Source organism: Psammomys obesus, unplaced genomic scaffold, assembly GCF_907164565.1.
Source record: "Psammomys obesus unplaced genomic scaffold, mPsaObe1.curated_primary_1811, whole genome shotgun sequence".
Taxonomy (NCBI): Eukaryota; Metazoa; Chordata; class Mammalia; order Rodentia; family Muridae; genus Psammomys; species Psammomys obesus.
This window is the reverse complement of record NW_026585644.1, coordinates 38,420,994-38,439,665: the sequence shown is the minus strand read 5'-3', so window position 1 is coordinate 38,439,665 and position 18,672 is coordinate 38,420,994. Positions and strand designations below refer to the sequence as shown.

Below are 18,672 nucleotides of genomic sequence, written 5' to 3'. Positions count from 1 at the left end.
TGCTTCGTAACTGTGTATAACATAACCATAATGTAATTATCTGGTATACAAGATATCTGATACGCAACCCCCGTGGGGCCACACAACCACTGGTGTGAGCTCCCTACAAGAGCTGAACTGGCTCCACTTGTAATAAAGATTAACCTAACACCCACCTACTTCTCTCCTATACAGAATATACTTCTTGCTATCTTAAGCATGGCAATCACCTAAGTAAAATTTAGCTACCAATAAAACTAAGAACAATAAACTAATAAACAACAAAAGGGTGGTAGTTGATTAGAAGTCCCTCAATTACTCCAACGTACTCTTTTCATTTGCTCATTGACTAATACATCCTAACAAAATCCTGCTGTGCTTTGATGTGGAATGTCCTCCATAGGCTCATGTGTTGGAAAACTTGGTCTCCGGCTGGTGGTATGACACGGGGAGAGTGTGGAGTCTCTGAGCCAAGGGCCCTGCCTGGCAGCAGTGGGTTGTGAGATTTTTTTTTTTTTCAGAGCAAGTTAAGTTTTAGCAAGTTTTGAAATTCTGCTATCATACTCAAACTGGAATCCTCACAGGTACAATCAATAGGAAAAGCAGGGCTGACATTTACAATGACCTGAGGTCTCCCCACATAAAAAGGATCATTTAACCACAGTGGCATTCATCCACGAAAGGATTCTTAAAGTAACTCTTGCACCCTTAGCAAATCTACAAGGATGGCTTTCTCAAAAAAAAAAAAAAAAAAAAAAAGCCTTTGGTGGTTTTGTTGTTTTTTTAAATTTTTCTTAATTTTTGTAGCTTTTATTATTTATTTTATGTTTAATTTGAGTGGTTTGTCTTTCATGTATACCACTTGTGTGCCTCCTGCCTGCAGAGCTCAGAAGACATCAGATCTCCTGGAACTGGGGCTATGGATAGCTGTGAACTGCCATGTGGTTGAAGGAATCAAACCCAGGTCCTCTGCAAGAACAAGTGCTCTTAACCACTGAACCACCTCTCCCAGCCCTGAGAGATTTGTTTTCTTTCCAACATTTAAGGTAAGTTGATGGTTAGTACCAGTCACCAACCAAGAGTATCACGTATATTTACTGGGAGCAAAACCAGTAAAAAAAAGTGTGGTCTCCCCACAACCCATAGGTAACCCAGCAGATCTCAAACCTTCCAAAATCCTCCTGACTCAGCCTTCCCAAATGTTGGGCCTACTGATACATACCACTGCATGCACCTTGCTGGTTTTCAAGTTTTAATACTTCCTCTTAAGGGCATTTTTCCTAACTCCTTCTAAAAGCAAAATATGTGTGTATATGGAGCCCCAATCCCGCCCCCAATAATAATGCCCACATCACCAGGAGCTACAGTCTCAGGGAACAGGGGATCTAGGAGAATAAAACTGCAGAATTAGGGATGTATCTCTTCCTTTTGGTGCTGTTTTCAGTAAAGAATTTCCCAGAAAAACCTACCCTGATTAAGACTAAAATGTAAAGTTAGCACAGAGAATGATTTATGTGTAAGACAATTCTGCATAAGGTCTGCTCTGATTTATACTTCGTGCGCTCGCATCTGAAAGTATGGGCACACACCTTCAAAGGAGCGCAGCTGGCCCCAGAGGGCCTTCCTTCCCTTTCACTGAAAGCAATTCATCCTCACTAGAAGGATATCAAAGTGTCTAAATTTTCTGAAGAGCCCAAGAGAGACTAGCTGATAATCTAAACAGTCTGACTGATCACATGCCAGATCACCTTTGATTTGCTACTTTGTACATGTCTTTGTGCGCAGGATAGAACTTATATGTACTTAAGCAAACATATCAACAGTTGGGCGGGACAGCTTTTCTTTGGACAGGAGCCTGAAGTCAACAGTGATTTACAAATCGAGCAATCAAGTAGACTGCCACTTTAGACTCCCAAAGATAATAAATTCCCCGCGGGAAGGAGAATTAGAATTAAAATCTACTAAGTTCCAACAATATCCTTAACCTATGCTAAACCAGTATTGCATAATAATTAGCAAAATGGCACCAGTGAGAAATAAAAGGTCAGGTCAAAGTTCCAGGACTGTAGGGCAGAGAGATGAGCAACCTGACAGCTTCTTCTCAGCCTTCTCTCATTTCTACATGTACATGCCCAGACTGTGACATGAAAAGCAGCTTCTTGCTGGAGAAACACTGAGAACTGTGTTTGACCGTTCTTTACTACCTTTAACAAAACCTTTAACACAGAATCCAGGATCCGTCATAGTCAGTAACATGTACAGCTGTTTTTGCTAATGGGAACTGGGAGAGCAAGATCTCTTCTTCAAGCTTCCATGGTGAAGATAAAACAACAGTGGCAGCCTTGAGAAAGCCGGGTGACCACACTGACAGCCGCTTCCTTAGCCATGCCTTGAGTTGGTACTCCTAAAACTTTTGACTTTGGGTCCCTTTAACCTTCAAAGTTTCTTAGGGACTGTAAAGAAATCTTGTTTCCATGTGCTATACAATCACTCGATAGTTGCCACGTTAAGCTGGATGAACCAAGATTGAAGACCCAAACATGAGTACTCCAACCATCCAATACTTGACAAAGATGCCAAACAACACACACTGGAGAAAAGGCAGAATCTCCAACAAATGGTGCTGGCAGAACTAGACATCCACATGAAGAGTGAACTTAACCTATATCACCTTGAACAAAAACTAACTCAATATGGATCCAAAACCTAAACATGAAGCATGGAACTGCTAGAAGAAAACACAGGCAGCATCCGACAGGATATAGGTGTAGGAAAGGACTTTCTGAATAGGATCCCATTTGCCCAGGAATTAAGGTCAACAATTGACAAATGGGACCTCATAAAACTAAAATTCTTCTGCACAAAAAAAAGATAATAATGAGGCAAGCAAAGAGGAATTCCACATAGAGGTAGAAAATATTTGACAGCTATCATCTGACAGAGGATTTAGTATCTAGAATATATAAAGAACTTTAAAAAGCAAATGACATGTTCAAAAAATGAACTTGAGATCTGAATAAAGCTTTCAAAAAAAAAAAAACAACAAAAATAGCTAAGAAATATCTCAAAAAATCTTATTCTTGTGAAGAAGAGAAAGCTGAATAACAATAAAAAAGACTATATTCTACTTTTATTACTACTGTCTTAGTCACTGTTCTACAGCAATAAGAAGCATGACCAAGGCAACTATTATAATGGAAAGATTTAATTGGAGGCTAGCTTACACTCTCAGAGGTTTAGGCTGTTACCATCATGGCAGGAAGCATGACAGCATGCAGGCAGACTCTGGAGCAGTACTGAGAATACTAGTTCCTCCAATGCCAGACCTCTTAATCCTTCCAATCCTTTCAAATAGTGCCACTGCACAGTGACTAAGCATTCAAATATATGAGCCTATGAGTATCATTCTTATTCAAACCACCAGAGCTACTCACAACTGTGTTTCTACTTTAATCTACTCAGCTAAAACAAGCATTACAGTGAACAGGACTTCCACAAGCACTGTCTTGATCCTCACCCACACTCTTAACCCAAACAGTCAACAATGTTTACAGAACTCAGCCCACAAAATTTCATGGGATGGGAGTGTTTTTAACGGCTTGCTCTGAGTTTGTAATTCTCTCTCTCTTGTGGCTTTTACAATCTTTGGTTATTCATGTATGATGCTACATTTTCTTCTTAATTTTGGCATATTAAAAGTATACCTGGAGAAGGTTAATGGGGGGGAGGGGACTCCCATTTTCTGGGGGAAAGAAAGAAAGGAAGGAGGGAAAGTGAAGAGACTGGGAGGAGGGAAAGGAGGGGGCACCCTCATGATGTAAAGTAAATAAACTTAAAAAAAAAAAAAGGTCTACCATGATTTAGGAGCTGTCATTGGAGCTCTCAATATAACTGCCAGATGATACAAACTGTCAGTAACTGGTCAGACAGATCTGAACAAGTCCCTGACTTCAGCACACCTGTATTTTTTCAACAGGAACAGGACACAACTGAGCTTTTCCATTAGTGCTCCTCTGGATCCCCTCGCCATCCCACCTCAACTTTAACAGTTCATCATTTAGCACTATACAGTGTTGGAAGGAAACCAATTTTTACAGAAATTAATCATTTTATAAAAACCACTGTTTTATGTATACATTTATTACTTTAAATCATTTCCTTACTCTTGAAGAGAGGCGGTGATTTCAACAAGCACAGAAGCACTGCACTGTGAGTCACAGGGACTGGCAAATGGTCAGGGCACAAGCTAAGAGGCTCAACAAAGACAGCAACTCAGCCCATGGATTCACCCTGTCACACGCCCTGGCTAATTCCAAAATCTGGGAGCTGGGAAAATAAAAACTTTTCCCCTGAACTACCGCCCTGCAAAGGCAGAAGTAACAACTCTTTAACCCTGTTCATTGAGAAGAACTGCATGTGCTCTTGGTAAGGTGGCACAGGGTGAGATGGTGAGGAAGAGCTCAGGAAGAACAGAGGAACATCCCTCTGCTTTGAACTCTATGCTCACTGCTCAAAGCACACTCTCGCCATCTGACACCAAAAGCGCAGTAATCTAAATCCAAGCTGGTGTGGTAACCCTGCCAATCCCAGCACCTGCATGGTAGAAGCAGGAGGATCAGGAGCTCATTCTCAGCTGCACAGTGAGTTTGAGGCCAGCATGGACACATGATGAGATTCAGGATTACAGAGCTTTACACAGTAAAGCGACAAAGCTGAGCTTTGTGGCCAAATCCTAGAGGCTGCACCCTAAAGAGCAGCACCGTGTGGATGGAACAGAAGGCACCCCATTCTTGCAAGTGCCACATGTCTACACTTTCTACAGCAACAGGGGAAGAGCGTGCCACCACGTTACCTGCGTCTGCCTCATCGCGCGCTCCACTCGCCGTGTGCTTCCTCTCTCAAGTTTTGTACGGAGGATCAAGGCTGACGTTTGAACGGCCCAGAACTTCGGTTGTGAAAGTAAACACTGATGGAAGAAGGGAGAAGAGAAAGAAGGAGTAAGCCAGAGGCAACTCTTAGAGGTACGCCCCACAAAAAATTCGAAATACCACTAAACACAGATTTGACCACCTAAGCAAACAAACAATAAAAAGCGCTCTTCTTTTTCTCAACTCACACATAAAACATTTTTTTTAATGTAGGAGAATCCTTTTAGCTGTGGTTAGAGTAGGGAATCCACAATGTTAGATGCCCTAACTTCAGACAAAATGCTTCCTTTTTTAAATATTTCTTTATTACAATTTATTCACTTTGTATCCCATCTGTAGCCCCCTCCCTTGTCCCCTCTTAATCCTACCCTTCTTCCCTTATCTCCTCCCATGCCCCTCCCCCAGTCCATCGATAGGGGAGGTCCTCTTCCCCTTCCATCTGACCCTAGCCTATCAGGCCTCATCATGACTGGCTGCATTGTCTTCCTCTGTGGCCTGGTAAGGCTTCTCCCCCATCAGGGGGAGGTGATCAAAGAGCCAGCCACTGAGTTCATATCAGAGACCATCCCTGTTCTTTCACCTTACAAGGGAACCCACTTGGAGACTGAGCTGCCTTGGGCTACATCTGTGCAGGGGTTCTAGGTTACCTCCATACATGGTCCTTGGTTGGAGTATCAGTCTCAGAAAAGACCCCTGTGCCCAGATTTTTTGGTTCTGAGCTTTGGATCTTTAGGGCTTTAGCTATCTAGCTCTCTGGCTTAGCAAGCTTTAAGCCTTGCATTTTGGGGGCCTTTTGCTCCTGGGATGTCAGCTGAGCTAGTGAGCCTTTTGGGTTTTTCCATTCCAACCTGAGATGAGAATAAAGGTCAGCTGGATGCTTTCTCTGATTCTCTGAGCAAGTAGGCTTTTCACCCCAGCATCTGGCTCCTGAGTCTTCAATGGAAAAATAGAACTTGTGGAGCTCCAGTCCCCTCGAGGTCTTTCTATCTCCCCCTTCCTTCATAAAATTCCCTGCACTCTGCCCAAAGTTTGGCTATGAATCTCAGCATCTGCTTTGATGCCCTGCTGGTAGAGTCTTTCAGAGGCCCTCTGTGGTAGGCTCCTGTCCTGTTCCCTGTTTTCTCCCTCTTCCGATGACTATCCTGTTTGCCCTTCTGAATGAGGATTGATCATCTTACCCAGAGTCCTCCTTCTTGCTTAGTTTCTTTAGGTGTATGGATTTTAGTAGGTTTATCCTATGTTATATGTCTAATATCCACTTATAAGTGCTTTCTTAAAGGGGGCATTCTAAGAAAATCTCACCTACAATGAAACTTAAAATATGCACATACTGAAACCTAACTCAAAGAAAGCCACGCCAGGCCTCAAACAGAACTCAGGCTGAAACTTTAAACAGAACCAGCAGTGCTAAGAAACAAAGTGAAAGTTGTGAGAAAAACAAAGTGTGTGGTGGTAAATGGGGACTGCCTGGCATACTGGCACAGTTTAAGAGCTCTCAGATGTCGACGGGGAACACAGAACTGTCCCCGTGCAGCTATTCCAACAACAACCTTCATTAAAGCTCGTTACAAAGAAGGGGGCTTGTTTATCTGTCTGAGAGTTGGCACCATCCTTCATCACTGTATGTTGGCTGTTTCTAAACAAGCATTTGCTTGTCTCTAGAAGTCAGGTGTGGAAAGCATCCTAGTCAGAATCCAATTAGTCACTCACAGCATCACTGCTCATTAGAAGCACCTGGGAAGCTTTTAGAACTTTATAAAGATTTCTAATAAGAAGAGGATCTGGGCACCCATATATGTAATATTATATATATATATATAATAATATATATTTTTTAATTTATTTTTTTTAAGTACTCCATATGTAGCGCAGCCAACTTTAAGAACTATTAGTTTAAAATAATACAAATTTGTCTCTGGTCAAATTTGCCCATTAACTCACAATATTTATTAATGACACCAAAGTTCCCAGAACTCCTCACTGTTCCATGACTCTGGTTACCCGCATGCCTCTATTGGCATGTGCTCTCTCCACTCATCCCTCACCCCTGACCAGACCATAAGTGACTTTGCCTTTTATTTCTTTTCATCAAAAAAACATATTAATAATAACACTTTTTAGGTTACCATACAAATAATGAGTTTCCCCAGAGCGTTTCCACACATATGTGCAATTACACTTTATTCTCCTTGGCTGTCCCACTGCTCTACCCTGTTGCCCCACCCTGCTTCTTTCCCCAAGATAGCGCCCATATTCTATTTTCTTATCACATGGATCTCATCACCCCTTCCTGCTCCCCCCCAAAAGATCTTGGCCTCCCTTCTCATGATCCCCTTTTTAGTTTCAAGGTACCTGAATTCTTAACCCTTAATCTAGACCAACCTCCCTACAATTAAAAAAATGAAGATAACAGCAAAAGCTAAGAGTAGAATTTCGTCCAAAAGCAACACTCTTGTCATTTTATAAGATTTTCCCATCAGTCTGCAACAAGAGCAGTGTGTGCAGAATGGAGAGGCTCGGGGATGCGCCAAAACTCAGTGGCTAACACACCACAGTGATGAAACTTTTGCCTCAGAAAAGTCAGACTGTTTCCTACACAAGCTTGAGAACAGGAGGTCTGTCTTGGACTTTTCTGTGGCTGTCAAAAAAAACATTCCCACTAAACTCTGAAAGCAAAATGCCATCTGACAAATAGGTATTTGAAAAGGAATGAACATTATCCTCCGGGGAGGAAGCTGTGCACTGTAGTTAGTACGTTGCAGGAAGCACTGCCATGAGGTAAGAATCAATCCTTATGTGCAGCATTAGATGAAGAAAAAGAAAACATCCTGCAAACATGCCCTACTGACTGGTATGGAGAACTGTATTCATACTGTACAATCAAGCCCAACAGTGAGAACAATCTCCCGTTTACGCAGTAGGCAAGAGTACCCATTGCTTCACAATCAAGCCCAAATCTACACAGAAGGTGAAGTTTACACAGGCATAACTTAACAATGGTGGTGTTTGTAAAACTAAAGCCCAGTCAATAGGTAGTAAATCTAGCCAACTACATGTGCCTAGAGAGGCCATAGACCATAGAGAACCTACAACTCCCATTTTCCTAAACAACATAGTTTCCAACTGTGTTCTAAAAACACATCCTTACACTCACGGCAAGTGTAGCTCTCACCCTCACCAAACAGCTTCCTTTTCGCAGCACATGAGGCTACTACAGAGATCCAAAACAGGTCAAAATGCAGTGAATAAGCTATCATGCAGAAACCAGCCCCAACTGGGACATCTCTAACACTACCTACCTGTACACCTAAGCCTCAGGGAATATTATAGAAAAGGGGGTCGAAGAATTCTAAAAGCCAGAGAACTAGGACACTAGCTAACTGTGAGATAGTGTTTTCTAAATATGACAGGGATCTATATCCACGAAATCTCAACAATATGGCTCCATTAACAAGCTCTACATGATGGCCAAAACAGCTGACATTCAACATAGATAGGGCAAGTTTCGCAAGGCTATAGTTCCATTGATATAAAGGTCTAGGCAAGCAATGGCTGCCGTGAGAAAGAGAATCAAGTTTCTCCGGGGACAAATCCCCTGCCAGGTTATCCAATCCCAAATAAACACCCTAAGCACATACATATACGAGCAACACTAAGCAGACTTAGTATGTAGTACATGATGTATATGTGTATACATATAAGTAATGGTAACAATTGATGACGAGAGGTCATGTACTTAAGGGGAAGTGGGGGACATCAGAAGAGTTGGAATGGGGAGAGAGTAGAAACGCTATAAAGTACTCACATATGGAATTCTCAAAAACAGTTACTAACAGCAACAAAATCACCAGATTGTGGGGGTATGTCTCATTGGTAGAATACTGAACCTAAGGTCCCAAATTCAATCCCTGGAAGTGGGAAAAAATTAAATTTAAATTTAAAGCTCACCATTTTTTCTTATAGCATTCCCTAGATAGCATTAAGAATATTCTCATGCAAGGACATAGTTCTGTAAATGACAAGTTTATTACTGTAAACCAGACCATCTGTAGCTTACACACACATTGTAGAGTAGCCCAGAAACTTAAACTCCTTTTTCTTTAAGACAATATGTTCCAAATGACAAATAAAACCTTACAAGCTATTTGAAAACAAATCTATTCCTTACTGACACAAAATAATGGGAAAATGTAGTGAAATAGAACTGGGTACCAATCCAAATTCTGCCATTTGGTCCCTTGAGAAAGATATTTGCCACTTTTAGACCTGATTTTTCTCACCTAAATGATGACAGGAGCTGATCTGAAAATACTTTCAGCTCTAAAAAATGTGTTTTTATAAAATTCCATTTGTTCTGTGGCAAACGACAATATAGAAAGGTTCCAAGTAATTTAAGATGCTTTGTAAAGAGGCCAGTTGGTAGAGTGCTGGCCTAGCATCCATGATGCGGAGTTTGAACTCCAGCGCCACATAAACCAAGAGTTTATGTGCAATCTTAGCACTTAGGAAGAGGCAGAAGGCTCAAGAGTTCAAGACCATCCTGAGTTACATGAGACCCAGTCTCAAAAACAAATCCTTTTCTAACCTAGCCTGATGCCTCTACTCTCCCAGCCATGACTCACACACCGATGGATAAGTGGAAGAAAAGACTAAGAGGTCTTAGCCATAAGAAGAGAAAAATGAACAAAACTTAACTGACTTTATGGTAATTCCCTCTTCTAAAATCCCAATAACATCTTAAGCCCATACTTTTCTTTGTTGAACTTTAGTTAATTATATCTTGAAGTTGAATTAAATTATTTTAGATTTCATATTTACTGAATATCTCACAGTTTTTACTGTTCAATGGAAGTGGCAGAAAGCAGTTGAGAAAAAAGCTTGCTCAGGTGCCCTAAACGGTAAAGACTCAGGCTGGGCATGGAGCCCAGTTGCTTGTGATGCCTGAGGCTTGAGATCATCCCTACTAATGAAACAAACGCTCGTTATCAATATAACCCAGTTTATCACTTTTATGCTTCTATTCGCCTGTTCAACTCTCCTAAGGTCTCCTGCATTTTATCCCTCTGGCTTTATAGTTTGGCCTTCTATTTTTATATAGTAGATCCGCCTGAATTGATTTTTTTATGTGGTATGATATGGGAGTTAGATACCTGTTCTCCACATGGACAGATAAATTATCCAGGGCCACTGACTGGAATGTCTACTGTGCTGCAGTGCCTCTTCTGTCATAAATCTGGTGAACCACACCGGAATGGTCTCTTCAGGACCATCTGTCCCACTGGCTACTTTCTATCTCCTTGTGTCCAAACATCTTAATTCAATGTTTCCAGGCTTTCAAGTGCATAAACACAACCAGAGGGTGTGCTGAAGGGCAGACTCCTTGGCCTCCAAGTTCTCTCTCAGTCAGTCTGTTTCAGGGTGGAGCCAGGAAGACCCCATTTCCCAGGGCTCACTGGTGCTCCAGTTGCCACTCAAGCACCACACTTTCCTAAGCATGACTCAGTCGGGACAGCTTCATTTGCCGTGGGTCTTCTAGCTCTCCTCCTGACTGCCTAAGAAATTTTTCACTCTGCCTTTCTGTATGAATTGAAAATCAGGCTTTTAAAACACCACCTTTAGTTCTACCACACACATTAAAAACAAAACAAAACAAAAAAAACAGACTGCTAGAAATTTCTCAGGAAGTGCACTGGGCAAAGCAGGCTAATTGGAAAGGCCTGGACATGTTAAAACTGAATCGCCCATGAACAAATGTGTGCCTCTTTTTATTTAGGTCCTCATTAATTTCTCAGTAAGGTTTTGTAGATTTTACTACTGAGATCAATCCTTGGTAAATGTATTTTTAGGAATATGATGGACTTTGACACTATTACAAACAATATATTTTCTTCTCTTTTTACTTTTTAAAAATTATGATAAAAATACACAGAACATAAAATCAATTACCAAACAAGCCTTTAAACACACAGTTCAGTAATGTTAAATATATTAACTGTAACATTTACTTTGTTGTGTAACCAATCTCCAGAATTTTTTTCATCTGCAACTCTAGTCTATACCATTAAAAAACAGCTCCCATTTCCTCCCTCTGTTAAGGCTGAAGAACAGCATTCTACTTCCTGTCTCTAAGAACATGACCACTCTTGGTACCTAAGCAGGCAGAATCAAGCAGCTGTAAATGTTACCTTAGGAAAGGACAGGAATGTAAACATAAAGCTTATTCTAATAATTTGATGATATACCACCTCATTAAATTACTAGTAGTAACTGAAAATCCAAATTAAGAAATTTTGTATCCAACAAGCCTCACTGTTAGGATTCCAGCACAAATGAACTTCAGTCCATCTCCACCCCTGGGATTCTCACCATTTTCGCTCACAGACAGGAAACAGAAATCACTTACTTGAGAGTAACACGTGCAAGCTATTTTAAGAAACATACACTCTCTCTCATTCTGAATTTACACTGACCAAAATCTTCAAAAAGTACCTACTGGACCAGTAGACCTTTAGCATTTATATTATTTTCATAATCTCTTAATATTTTTATTTTTGTGAATACTGAAATAAATGCTAGTGATCTCTTTTATTTGTGTTTACAGTATGTTTGTTTTGGTTGTCTTTTGTAGGGTATGCTAGGGATTAAACTCTGGGTCTCAAACACACTAGGTAAGCTCTGCACCAAGAAGCTACAGCCTGGCTATTTATAGTGACGATGGCTAATAAATGAAAGAACAAGTCCACTTCAGCAATCTTTGCTACAAGTGTAAAAAGCTACTCTGAGAACAGGAGGGAGGCACGCACTACAGACAGTGAGGAGGATTTTTTTTGTCAGCTCACAGTGTTTATTCCCTCTGAGGCATGTCACCTGAGCCAATGAGCAGACTGCACCATCTGAGCAAACTCCTGACAGCTTCAAATGAAAACCTCAGTGAGAGGCAGGAGAGATGGCTCCACAAGCAAATGTGACTCTGTGGGACCCTGACAGCCTGATGTCAATCCCCAACACCACAGTGGAAGGAGAGAAATGACTCCTGAAAGCGGCCCTCTGACTCCAAGCAGTCACGTGTGTGGGCGCACACACATGCACAAACACAATGATGACGACGATGATAAGTTTTAAAAAGCCAGTGAGCACCACCGTACTCACACTACACAGCAAACTTTCCTTAGACATGTATAGGATGTGTGTATACTTATTTTATTCAACTAACAATTTCCTCTCACCTGCAACATTCCCCTCATGCCCGAGACAAGCAGCAAGAATTGTAACACTATCAGAGAGGATCTGGAATACTGTTTCTATTAAAAACACGATTCCTTTCCACTCTTGTAACTGCACATTTTGGATAATCTTCCAAAGGTCACTAGATCTTCTAGTACTCTGGACACAAAGGAGCTCTCTAACAGCTGCTTTTCTACAGGGAAATCAAAGCCAGCTCTGCACTCTCCTTGTTGGGCCCATGGTTATTTGGCCACACTATACCAAAAGGGATGATGCCCACTCAGGTCAGGCTAATCGTGGGAGCAAAAAAACAAACAGATGCTATAAAAGCAGAATTATTACCCTACTTTAACTGATCTACTTAAAAGAGTATTTTAATTTAGTACCAAAAGACAGTAAGTTTAAAATACCTAGTTTAAGCTATAAATTATTCCCAGGAAAAAAGGAACTGCAGTCCAAACCATCTATCTTTGCTATGAGAACACTTCAAATCTGTCCTGGCCTATTTTACTTTCGACCCACTGGCTGCCCTTGCTGAACTGCCAATGTGGCGGAAGGACTATAGCTGAACTTACACTTTGCACCCTTTGCCTCCACCATATGGCACCATCAACCCCAAATGCCTTTCAAGGCCAGCCTCAGAGCCTCCTCTACAACAAAGCCTTTTGTGATGGCTCAGTCCTAAATATTTTCTTCCTTTCTCAGCAACAAGGTGATGTGTTTTTCAGTACTATCAATTTTCACAAGCTTCAAACTACCTGGTATTGGCAATTCAATGTATTAATTTATTTGATCTACATTAAAAATTCTACAAAGGGGCTAGAGAGATGGCTCAGAGGTTAAGAGCACTGGCTGTTCTTTCAAAGGTCCTGAGTTCAATTCCCAACAAACACATGGTGGCTCATAACCATCTATAATGAGATCTGGTGCCCTCTTCTGGTGTGTAGGCACACATGCAGGCAGAATATTATATAAATAATAAGTAAATCTTAAAAAACAAACAAACAAAAAACACAAAAACTCCACAAAGGAGCTGGACATTTTGGCACACATCTTTAAGCCCAGCAGTCAAGGAGGCAACGGCAGGCAGATCTCTGAGTTGGAGGTCAGCCTGGTCTACAAAGGAAGTCCAGGACAGCCAAGGCTACACACAGAAACCTGGCCTGGGGGAGCAGAGGAGAAATAACACCCTCCCACACACACACACATACACACATCCCTCCATGAAGGTAAATTCCATAGCTCATTCCTTTACTTCTCCAGTGTGTTTCTCCCACACTGCATACAGAACTTCAAAGTAAGCAAACCTAAGTTAGAGCATGCCATGTAAACCCATGCATCTAGGACTAGCTTTTTAGCTTGCCACATCTGTAAACTTACTACTGCATGATGTTTTGTAATCACGGCAAAGTCACAATTTAGGTATCCACCCCCTGTCAACAAAAGTCTGTTTCCAGCTTTCAGCCAATCACAAACATGTGTAACTATTAAATATTCCCGCATGCATCCACAGATGCAGGGGAAAGCTTCACCCAGGTATCCTAAGAATGGCCTGTCTGGCCTGTCTGTGATGCAGTTTCCTGATGCCATACTCAGTGATGTGGCAGAACCCAGACCACTCAGTCTTTAATTCTACTGTTTACTTTTCAAATGATTTCTATAATTTACAATTTCCTTCCAAAACCATAAAAATCCACTAGGGCACAGAAACTGCATTTTTTTTTCCTTAAACACCTGAGGTACTGAGCACTTAAGGTCACTGAGCTCCAGTCTTTAGTCGCTTTAGAACTTTGGAAGGCTGCTTCCACTCCTGTGCACTCGGGACAATGCTTGTCTTTCCTTCCACATGTTCAGCTTTAACCGTGAGTTGATGGCATAACTTTAATTTGGAACTGGAATGCTTTCCCCTGGAGGAGACTGTGTTTGGAGGCCACAGGCTGGGGAGCACCATAAATTTCAGGTGACTTCAGACTTGCTTGAAGGTCTTAGCTCAGTCGAAAGTTTTCAAAGTGCTATTAGCCCACCCTACTCCTGTGACTCCAGCCCTCCTAGCTGCCCGCTGTGCAGGATTCGGGTGCCTGCCCTCTGGCTCTGTCCCTGACTCCAGCTCCTGGGTTCTTGCATGTCTATGGATCTCTATGCTTAAGTCAGCAAGAAGAGTCATGAGGCCCCTCTCCTACCTCTCTGGAGTCTGACAGTGTCTTAATAACTGTTCTGTAGCAAGGTAGATACCCCAGGGTGCCTTGTTGGCCATACTGCCAATACCTGCTCATGTCTTCAACTCAAAAAAGAATGACTAGCCATATACAATGTACATTTCCCCCTTCAAATTTATATACATATATATAACTTTTCTAAATTCTAAAATAGTTTCTACTAAAAAGGCATTTCCAGACTTGAAATAATTAAATCATACTAATTAGCTGTTTATGTCCATTAATATAAGAAGTTGCCTGAAAATTGTTAGTGTAGCAATGTATTAAAATTCTACTTTACTTAGTAGACATCAATGGACCCATACTGTTTTAACATTCAAGCCTCTTACCCATAGAACTTGCTCATCCTGACCATCTTCCTACTGGCTATTCCTGTTGGCTTTCAATCATCAGGAAAGAAAAGGAAATGCAACAATCAATGTTTAACATCAATAGCTTGTGTTAAATGTTATTTATCCTATACTGTAGCTCTAAACAGCATCTTTCTCTTTCTATCCTTCTTTTTTTTTCTTCTCTTCTCTTTTTTGTTTTTCAAGACAGGGTTTCTCTGTATAGCCTGGGATGTCCTGGAACTCGCTCTGTAGACCAGGCTGGTCTCAAACTAAGAGATCTACTTGCCTCTACCTCTGCCTCCTGAGTGTTAGGATTAAAGCCACTACAACTGGCTAACAGAGTTTCTTTTTTTTTTTTTTTTAATTTATTTATTATGTATACAATTGTGTTTGCATGTACACCTGCATGCCAGAAGAGGGCACCAGATTTCCTTTCAGATGGTTTGTGAGCCACCATGTGGTTGCTGGGAATTGAACTCAGGACCTCTGGAAGAAAAGCCAGTGCTCTTAACCTCTGAGCCATGTCTCCAGCCCCCAGTTTCTTAAATCTGGAAAAAACTAGTCTGATTTTTGCCTGAAAAAAGTGATAAATACCATAAATGTGAACCATGAACAATTTCACACTGTATATCTATTCTAATACTGACTCCATGTAATATATGACATAGGTTTAATATTTTATGTTGTACTTGTGACAAAAAAAAACTATATTAACAAGCAGATCTATTTTGATAAGTAAATTAATCTTAAGTAATTAAGTTAAGGTATAAATAACACAGTCTCCTCTCTAGTGAAGTATGTGACTGATGCATTAAAATACATTCAAGTTCACTGTGTACTCTGATCTGTCTGGACAATGTTCTATGGCTATATGGCCGTGGCTATACGGCCTCTATATGGTTATATGGACTCTAACTATCTCTCATGAGAAGCAGAGCTGTATTTCTCCTTTGCTCCCATTAGGACAACCTTTGACTTCTTTCTCTCTCCATGTAGTCCTGAACTGACTGTCCTGGAAATCACTGTTTAGATAAGGCAACCCTTGAACTCACAGAGATCCTTCTCTGCTGGGATTAAAGGCCTGTGCCACCATGCAGATCTTAATCTTTGACTTTTTTGCTCCTTTTCCACTGGGACAATCTTTGACTTTGATTTGGAGTATTTATCCATTAATATCTAATACAGTTATTTATATAAACATTTGTACTCAGAAGGCTGAGGTAAAAGAACTATTAGAATATGGATTTGAGATCAACCAGATCAACATTTTTAAAAAAAGAATTCTATCTCAAAGGTAGGCCAGTGACTTCTGTCTGGAATCCCAGCACTTGGGAGATAGAAGCAGGTAGATCAGGAGTTCAAAGTCATCCTCTGCTGAGGACAATGAGGTTGAAGCCAGCAGTGGCCTACCTCAGACCTTATTTCAAGAATCAAATAAAGACTCCATCTCAAAAAAAAACTGAGAGGAAGAGAGGGGAGAGTAGGGAAAAGATCAATAACAGAAAGAAAAAAATACATAAAACATAATGTAAAACTTTCAAAGGACTTTTTCCATCTTTCATGGAGACCTTGGAACTGCAAGCAGTCGGAAGGCAAGCTGCCAGGATCAATTCACACTTGAACAAAACTTTTGCCAGTGGAAACTGAAACACCAATATGAACTAACCTGTTCCTATTTTCAACAATGAAAGGAAATTAAAAACATTACCAGTGTCACTGACTTGGCTCATCTGAAAGGAAATAACACAGTTATCACTGCTAATTTTAAATTATCAAGCCGATACAACATAAATGGTTTTCTTAAACACTATCGGTTATTTTTACTATGACTTGGCTTTCCAGAAATGTGTAGATATGATTTCTCAAGAACAGCACCACATAATGATTGTCTTAAGCAATGAGAGCTATGGCTTTCAGGACAAGCTTTAGGTCACTGAGTTAAAATATTTCAAGTATGTATAAAAATGCCACAAGGAAACCTGTCAGCTTGTATGTTTATTAAAATATTTTAATTTAAAAATCATTTAAGGGGTTGGGGATTTAGCTCAGTGGTAGTACTTGCCTAGCAAAGGCCCTGGGTTCGGTCCTCAGCTCTGGGGAAGGAAAAAAAAAAAAAAAAAGACAAAATAAAAATCATTTAAACTGGGTAGTGGTGGCACATGCCTTTAATCCGAGCAGTTAGGAAGCAGAAGCAGGCACATCTCTGTGAACTCAGGGCCAGCATGGTCTATAAAGTCAGGTAGTCTAGGAAGGCAGGGCTACACAGAGAAACCCTATCTCAAAATAATAATAATAATAATAATAATAATAATAATAATAATAATAATAATAGCAACAACAATAATTTAACTTAATCTCATATATCTCACGTCTTATTTCAACATGCTGCACCAACATGAAAACACTGACAAAAATTTCTCCACAAAAAGAGATCTTACACTCACAAAAATAGATCTTACCATTATTTGGGGTAACTTTTAAGAGTCTACAAAAATAGAGAACCAAAATAAACCAACTCTTTGGTTAAGAATCATCAGTAAATACTGGTAATTTTTTTTATTTTAGTTTTTAGAATTTTTTATTAGTTTTTAAAACTCCTCCGTTTCTCAAAACTGAAGAGGCTGAAGCAGGAGCATTGTGAGTGTATGGCCAGCCTGGGATACATAACTACATCCTACCTCAAAAAGCAAAGTGAGAGAGAGTACCAAATGCCAAATAGCCACAGTCACTCTCTATCCAATGACTTCCAATCTTGTAGGGGAGATTAAATTTTATACAACAGCAAAGGAATCTCATGCCCCAGAGAGTGTACAGCCTCAGTGCCAGGTCAGCGGAGCAGAAGGGATGCCCAGCGAGATGCTGCTGCTCTGTCTTGCTTCTCTCTTTTCTCCCACCTCCAGGGCAATTCCAAACATGTCTGCTCTCGTTAGGCTGCTCAGAAATAAGTATGCCCTCCTCCAAGCCAAGGACCAGCACTGGCTCATCACTGAATGCTAAGGACATTAGCTTTTACTTACTCTGGGGCCCTTTCATATACTTCCACGTTTGAAAGCAAGGTTTCAGTTGGGGGAAGATGGGAAAATGTAGCTATCCTTACTGTCATATAGCACTACCTAAATTATGGAAAGAAGCAGAACAATGTAGGCATAAAACAGGTAACCCAGTGCCTGGGCTGCAGTCACCTCCACTCCTTCTCTTACTCTGCATACACTTACTGAGCAACAACTAGAATTGAAGCACCGAAGCCTGCTCTAAACCTCGTAAAAGATCAAAATGCAAAAGCTCAAACTTGAAAGCTGGAATTTACAGTCTACTGAAGGAAAGATATAAGCACAACTGATGTCTATATAAGCAAAATGACCCCAGCCAAAAGAGGCACAGAAACAAGGTCAAGGTTTAGAAGTGGGACAGCACCTGAGAGTGCATTCCTCCTGTCTCAGATACACTTGGAGTTACAGACATCTGTCCCTCAGAAGCTGTGAAGGTTGGGTCCAAGTACCATAGAAAATATCACAAAGTACCTTACATGAAGTGTTGATATTTTCACACAGACTACAATACACACCCTCCCTTGTTCTTGACATCACCTCGTTACTATAAAGCCTAAAACCAAGTAACCACTACATAGCTTGTTATTATAAGAAGGTCTTCACATATACAACACAAACATGCCTACTTTTTAGAAATATTTTAAATCCTTGAATCTGGGTGCAAAAGCTACTGACATATAAGATCAGCAATGTAAATAAACCCTCATCTTTAAAGTCAAAAGCCACTCCTGATTGGATTGACTTCAGAATGAAGTACAAAAAGACTCAAGAAGGATGGGCAGATGAAGAGAACAGCTGTGGGGCCTGAGTCAAATTTTCCTGGTATATTGTGTGTGCTTCAGTTGAGAAAGACAAGGGAAGGACAATGCAGAGCCCCAAGTACATGTGGAGTCCTGAGCCCTCCACATGCCTGTGTTCCTTCTACTTCTTCCCAGTGGGTGGG

At 40.7% G+C, this 18,672-nt stretch overlaps 1 protein-coding gene across 2 annotated transcripts in view; it reads right to left on the bottom strand.

Moving 5' to 3' along the window:
* Positions 1-18,672, bottom strand: part of Ttc27 (tetratricopeptide repeat domain 27) — a 123,808-nt gene that overhangs the window by 72,189 nt on the left and 32,947 nt on the right. For both annotated transcript variants that reach the window (XM_055618255.1, XM_055618264.1), the window contains one exon: positions 4,832-4,945. In XM_055618255.1, coding sequence (XP_055474230.1) covers positions 4,832-4,945 — 114 coding nt within the window. The remainder of the gene's footprint in view (positions 1-4,831; positions 4,946-18,672) is intronic.